Source organism: Actinia tenebrosa, unplaced genomic scaffold, assembly GCF_029948245.1.
Source record: "Actinia tenebrosa isolate PJP-AT-01 unplaced genomic scaffold, QUT_ActTen_1.0 PGA_scaffold0__85_contigs__length_37466705, whole genome shotgun sequence".
Lineage (NCBI taxonomy): Eukaryota > Metazoa > Cnidaria > Anthozoa > Actiniaria > Actiniidae > Actinia > Actinia tenebrosa.
In genome coordinates, this window is record NW_028292569.1 from 19,111,517 (window position 1) to 19,118,466 (window position 6,950).

General features: G+C 38.6%; 1 protein-coding gene across 1 annotated transcript; it reads right to left on the bottom strand.

Annotated features, from left to right (window-relative positions):
• Positions 1–3,171: 3,171 nt before the first annotated feature.
• On the bottom strand, positions 3,172–6,579 carry LOC116299425 (uncharacterized). Its single transcript, XM_089037238.1, has one exon. The coding sequence runs from the start codon at positions 6,577–6,579 to the stop codon at positions 3,172–3,174; it is 3,408 nt and encodes a 1,135-aa protein (XP_088893364.1).
• Between the last annotated feature and the right edge of the window lie 371 nt (positions 6,580–6,950).

The window sequence follows — 6,950 nt, forward strand, 5'->3', positions numbered from 1 at the left end:
GCTGGTATCATCAGCAAACATTCTTGTTATGGCTTGCGCCAAACAATTTGGTAAGTCATTAATATACAGGAGAAATAAAAGTGGGCCTAAATTACTGCCTTGTGGTACACCGCAGCTCACAGTACAAGGCTCAGACAGACTTCCGTTAACACTGCACAGCTGAGACCTCGTCAGTAAATAAGAACGGAACCACTTGAGTGAGCCTTCATCTACACCATAATTCGATAGTTTGGACAAAAGAATTTCATGATCTATGGTGTCGAAGGCTTTTTGGAGGTCTATGAAGATTACTCCGTTAAGTAGTCCCTTGTCTATATTAACTGACCATTCGTTCGTTGCTTCGAGCAACGCGGTGACAGTGCTGTGCAGGGAGCGAAAGCCTGACTGGCATTCCGTCAATAACTGGTTTTCATTCAAATAATCGTATAGTTGATCATAAACGATCTTCTCAAATATCTTTGAAGCAGTGGGAATGACCGAGATTGGGCGATAATTGTTTAGGTCAGTTTTCTCCCCTTTTTTAAATATAGGCGTTACTTTCGCTATTTTCCACTCCCTAGGAAAAATGCCCATTTTAATAGATTGTCGAAAAATCACAGTGAGAGATGGTCCCACTATAGAGGCGGACATTTTTAGCAATTTGTTGGGTATGTTATCTAAGCCTGCAGCTTTCTTTTCCTTTATACTTCCTAACAAGTCGCAAACAGTTTGCTCACTTGGAGGTTGGATAGCGAAAGTTTTACCAGTTGTAGGTTTCAGAAATGATTCAAATTTAATGTCAGATGGAGGTAATTTATTGGCTAGAGTCTGGCCTATACTTGTGAAATGTTCATTGAAAATCTCGGCCATCTCACTTGGTGAGGTTACTGATTTATTGGCAACTTTAATTTCGGAAACGCCGGAAAATTTGCTAGCCTTTCGAGCACTTAGATCATTAAGGAGGTGCCATGTTTTCCGAGGATCAGATTTATTTAGTGCTAAATTTTCCGTAAAGTATTTTTTCTTCGCTAATCTAATTTCGTTATTAATCCTGTTTCTCGATTCTTTGTATTTTTTCCAAAATAAGTCACTGTCAGTGGAAATTGCTTTCCTTTTCAATTGGTCACGTGACCGCATTTTCTGTATTAGCTCCGTTGTGATCCATGGTGAGTTTTTCCTTCCCACACGCTTGTGGCGAACAGGCAGGTGGGAATCAATACACTCGGTTAGCAAGGTTTTCCAGCGAATCCACATATCATTCGGATCATCGTAAGACTTGATGTCTGACCATGGCAGTTGTTTGAGATCACTCAAAAATTTGTCTTGATCGAAATTTCTGAAGTTACGTACCTCAATTTTGCGAGCCTTTGACGACTCGTAATGAATTTTTCTCGTCATGAATACTAAAGAGTGATCACTGATGCCAAGATGATACACACCTGACTTACTAATTTTGTCGGGAGTGTTTGTCACACATAAGTCAATTAATGATTTAGTGTTATGCGTTACACGTGTTGGCTCATTTAATAGCTGATAAAGCCCATAGATATCCAAAATATCAATTAAATTAGATGAAGCTAGGTTCGTTCTCGTTAGTTCTAAGAGATCGCAATTTATATCACCTAACAAATAATAATCGAGATTTGTCTTATCAATGCTATCTATGAGCTTTTCAAATGTCGTGAATAACTCGAGGGGTGAGTTGGGAGGGCGATACCAAGTACTAACTAAGAATGATTCTGATCGTGGCTTAAAGATTTCTATAGTGATGAGTTCTAAGATCCCATCATCAAAGTCGTCGCGTCTTTGATAACTCAGGTTGTTTCTCATGTAAATACATACGCCTCCTCCGTTTCTACCATTCTGAGATCGATCTTTTCTGACAATATCGAAACCCTCTATATGTAACTCAGAATCCATAATGGTAGAGTCTAATTTTGTTTCATTGATTGCCAGGATATCAATTTCAGGAGATGCGGCGAGAAACACCCGTAATTCATCAATGTGCGCAACTAAGCTATTAATATTTAAGGAAGCCATTGTTAAACCACGACCAACTTCACTCTTACACGTTGACTTATAATTTCTATTTCACGGGTTAAATGCCTTTACTCTATGTTTGAGTTTGAAAGTAAAATAATAAAAATAATAATAATAATAAATCAAGAAAAAATTTAAAGGACTTACGGTACCTGATATAAAAACTCCGGCTTGGTAGATCGAAGAAACGTAATTTGTTCTTATAAAGATTTCTAAAACCTTACTTTGATTAGGAAAAAAATACCCACCAGTTCTAGTATTTTGCGACACCATCTGAAAATTTCACGTTCGATCATTTTACAAATTTTGGAAATTTTGAAGCGTACCCAGGAGTTTCAGAAGGGGGATTCGAAAACGAGCCTGAACAGGAAGACGGACGCTGGCCATGGCTATTTGTCATGTGGTGTCCGGAACTTCTGGAACCCTCCCTTGGGTACGCCCCTGTGACAGGTACTTGACTCCTGTCCAGTTGGGCGTGGAAACTAATGATTTTTATTCCTAAAAGGTACCAATTTTCTATGATCTAAGTAACAGAGGTCAAATAATAAATCGAAAATAATAAACCTGAATAATCACAACTGCCGTTTTGACTGTCATCATATAATCTCCGATATCTTATTGCCTCAAAAACACCCTAAGAGGTACTGGTTTGTTCTCTGGTAGCGTCCTTTTAAATTTCTATTTATTTGACACCCCAAGAGGTATCAAATTGCAGATCTGAAGAAATATTTCGACTCCAGAGCTGAAACTTTTCTGATTTAACAATCAATAGACAAGCTTTCTTTTGGTGTAATATTTGTTCCAAAATCTTAGGTACCAGGTGTAGTTTAGATCCCCCAAACTTAGTCATTTTTTGAGCCACTTTTTAAAGTTTCAAGGTAGGGCTGTGTTGTATTTTCGATTCTTTTCTTTATCTTTGTTTCCTTGAATAAACTAAGCAGCATTCGACTAAGCTGTGTTGTATTCTTGATTCTTTTCTTTACATGTTAACACAAACTATCCGTCTCGACTTACTATTCTTCCCGCTCTTTCTTTCTCTCTCGATCTCTTGATTTACAAGTGCGAATATGCAAATTAAGTTCATAGTCTGTTACGTCATGATCTCGCACACACTCCCCACCTGACGAAAGTCAATAGATTTATTCTTAAACTTTAACGAGTAATAACAGTGTCTATTTCTCTATCATCCACGAAGGTGATATCTGTTGCTTGTTCTTCTTTTCGGACTTCCTTTTCTTCAAGATCCTTAGCTCGAACTTCGATAGGGTACAACTTCGTTAGTGGTCTTCTCAGTTCCCATTGTTTTCCTTCTTTTGTAGTTGTCTTTACGATAGCAGCTCGGTTCTTTCCATCTCTTCCTTCGATTAACTTCACGATTCTTCCAATCTTCCATGTTTGTCGTGGCGTCTTCTCTTGATAAATGGATACTATATCTCCTTCCCTTGCACCACTTGACTGATTTCTTCTCTCTTTGTAACGGTAATGTTCTCTTAGCTCAGTGAGGTATTCCTTCTGCCACCTGCACCAGAATTGATCCAATAATTTCTTTAAATATAAACTTCTTTTGTTGAGATCCTTTGGTCCATCGTCACTGAATACGTGTGACTTGTCTGGTTGTGACATAAGACGTCTTCCTATGACCAGGTTTGATGGTGTTAAGACTTCGTCGATCTCGTCATAAACATAAGTAAGGGGTCTTGAATTCAGAACTCCTTCGATTTCTATCAACGTTGTGAGAAACTCTTCGTAATTAAGTTTTGCACGATGAAATTGTTTCCTCAAGGGTCTCTTGACTGATTGTACTAATCGCTCGAAGAAACCTCCCCACCATGGGGCTCTCTCGACATTGTACTTCCATTCGATATTCTTTTCACGCACAAACTTTTTGAGTTTTCTGTCCTTAAATGTCTTGCCATTGTCTGATAAAATGAATACTGGTGTTCCACGTCTTCCGATGAATCTCTGGAGACTTCTTATCAATGATTCTGCGCTTAAATCAGGTACCAAATCCAAATGAATAGCTCTACTTGATGCACAAGTGTATAACGCTATGTACGCTTTATTCAATTGTCCACTTGCATAGATGTCCTTAACGTATACCGGCCCAGCAAAACCGATTCCGATCCTCGTAAATGCAAAATCGTCAGACAATCTGAAGCTTGGAAGCGGAGGTGATAATGGTGCTCGGTATGGGGTTCCTTGTATTCTCTTACAAGTAACACACTTAGACAGATATTTCTTGACAACTTGTCTGCCCTTTATGATCCAAAATTTCTTTCGTAATTCTGTCAAAGTTTCCTTAACTCCGTTGTGTTTCACGTTCTGATGACAATCCCGAATTATCAATTTCGTCAAGTAATGATCGCTTGGCAATAAGATTGGATATCTTGTATCATATGGAATGGACGCGTTTTTTAGTCTCCCTCTGCATCGAACGATGTTTTCGTCGTCCATGAACAAGTCTAACGAGGTTTGGAGTTGTCTAAATTTCTCAGAGGAGAGTCTAATGAAGTACTGCATGATTCTTATCCATAACTTTTCTGCATTGTTCATTTCTTGGATACTAAGAGTTTCGTTGACTATTGGTTGATTGAGTTTCTTCCTTCGCAGGTTATTGATAAAACGTGTAACATAAGCTGTAATTCTTAGGGCTCTTTGTAAGTCACTATACTTCTCAACGGGTATAAACAACTTAGGTTGCGCTTCTGGATCTTTCGCCATGCTGAGATTGACGGTAATAAATTCATCTGTTTCGGTCATAACATTCTCTTCTTCTACCTGTTCCTTAGAAGTGGCAATTACATCTTGCGACGGCCACAGGTCTATTTTTCCTGATAGGAATTGTGGTCCTTTAAACCACTTATCGTTATTGATCAGCTGTGAAACTAAAGTTCCTCTGGAGGCAAGGTCTGCTGGATTATCTTGTGTTGGACAATATCTCCACCATTCAGCTCGTGTCAATTGTCTAATCTCCTTGATTCTGTTTTGTACATACTGTTTCTGTTTCTTTGCTCCGTTCTTTATCCAGTGTAATACAACCGCGGAGTCTGACCATAACTCAAGTACATCAATAGGCAATACACTTTCCAATGATTTCTTAATCTGATCTGCTAATCGAGCTGTTACAAGACTAGCTTGGAGTTCTAATCGTGGAATGGTTTGTTCATTCATAGGAGCAACTCTTGTTTTAGAGGCAATAAGACTACAATGAACTCCATAAGGATACTCGATTCGTAGATAGACAGTAGATCCATAAGCTCTTTCTGATGCATCTCCAAATGCATGCAACTGTGCAGATATTATTTCCTTCTTTGACATGGTAGGATCTATACAACATCTGCTGAGCTTAACTGCTTGTGTCTTGTTCAAGTCAGAAATAATCAAGTTAAAGTTCTTAACCATATCCTCGGGAAGTGGTTCATCCCAATTGAATTGTCTCTTACAGACCTCTTGGAATAGAATCTTCAGTAAAAGAACAACAGGTGATACAATTCCTAAAGGATCATAGAATTTTGCAACTGTACTCAAGATGATCCTTTTTGTGACCTGAGTTGAATCCAATAAGTCTTCAGTCACTTTATCGACTTTCATAACGATTTTATCCTTGTCAGTGTTCCAAATCAGTCCTAACATTTGGCATTCAGTGTTAGTGTCTGTAGGATTTAAACTATTGCTAAACAGTTCAATGTCCTTAAGCTCTTGAATCAGTTCTGTAGAATTACTTGTGAGATTCCTCATGTTGAATCCTCCTTCCAGCATTCTCTGTTTTACCTTGAGGGCTAGTTCAGATGCAGATTTGAGATCATCAGCTCCTGATGCATAATCATCAACGTACAAAGAGTTGACAACTTCCTTTACAAATCCTGGATCCTGTTGAGCATACTGATCCAAATGATGACGTATAGTAGCATTCAAGATGTAAGGGCTTGATGTAAGTCCAAACACCAAACGAGTAAAACGAAAAACTTCAATTGCTGGATCTTCATCTTCTATGTTATTCACCCACAAGAATCTGAGAAAGTTTCTGTGTTCTGGAGAAATACTGATGTTCAGGAAGGCCTTTTCAATGTCTGCAGCGATTGCTAGTCTATGTGTTCTAAATCTGAGAAGGATGTCATATAATAGTGATGTAAGACTTTGACCAGTACAAAGACAGTCATTGAGACTTGGACCAACATTTTTGGGTCCTTTGCTAGAAGCATCGTAGACAACACGAAGTTTTGTAGTGGATCGATCTGATCGCATTACTTCACGATGAGGTAGGTAGTGAACGTGCCCTACTTTTTCTCCGTCATTCGTGTCTGTCACTCTTTCCACAACTCCTTTCTCAATTTGATCCTTGATTACTTCATCATATTGTTTCAAAGTTTCTGGTTCCTTACGAAGTCGTGTAATCAATGAATGTAGACGTTTAACTGATGTGCTGTGATTGTCAGGGATCATAGAGTGTCCCTCTATGAACGGTAACTTCACTTGATAGATTCCATCTTTGAATTCAATATCTTGGATAGGTTCCTTGATATTTGGTTTGCTTCCTTTTAACATACACGTACCAACCATTTCCACGTCCCAAAACTGTGGACAAGGGGGTGTTTCCAATACTGCGTCACTTTTGATTAAGGAACTTACATCTATTCTGAGTACATGAGTAGATAACAGGTTTGTAGTCCCAGAAGGGTTGCCAATCTGCTGGATCACCATCAAAGGTTTTCAAGGCTAATTTTGGTAATTTTGGCGTGGATTTTCTCGTGTTTTGAATCGTATTTTGACCTTGAGTTGATGTTGTTGAGTCGGAGCCAATTGTGTTTTGTAGACATGTCTCGATTCTGGCGATACTCTTGAATACCGCTTCGCTAAATTCACCTGAACTTTCTATTTCTTTATCGAATTCTTTTTCCTTTACTGATTCCAGAATTGATTCATCCAACTTG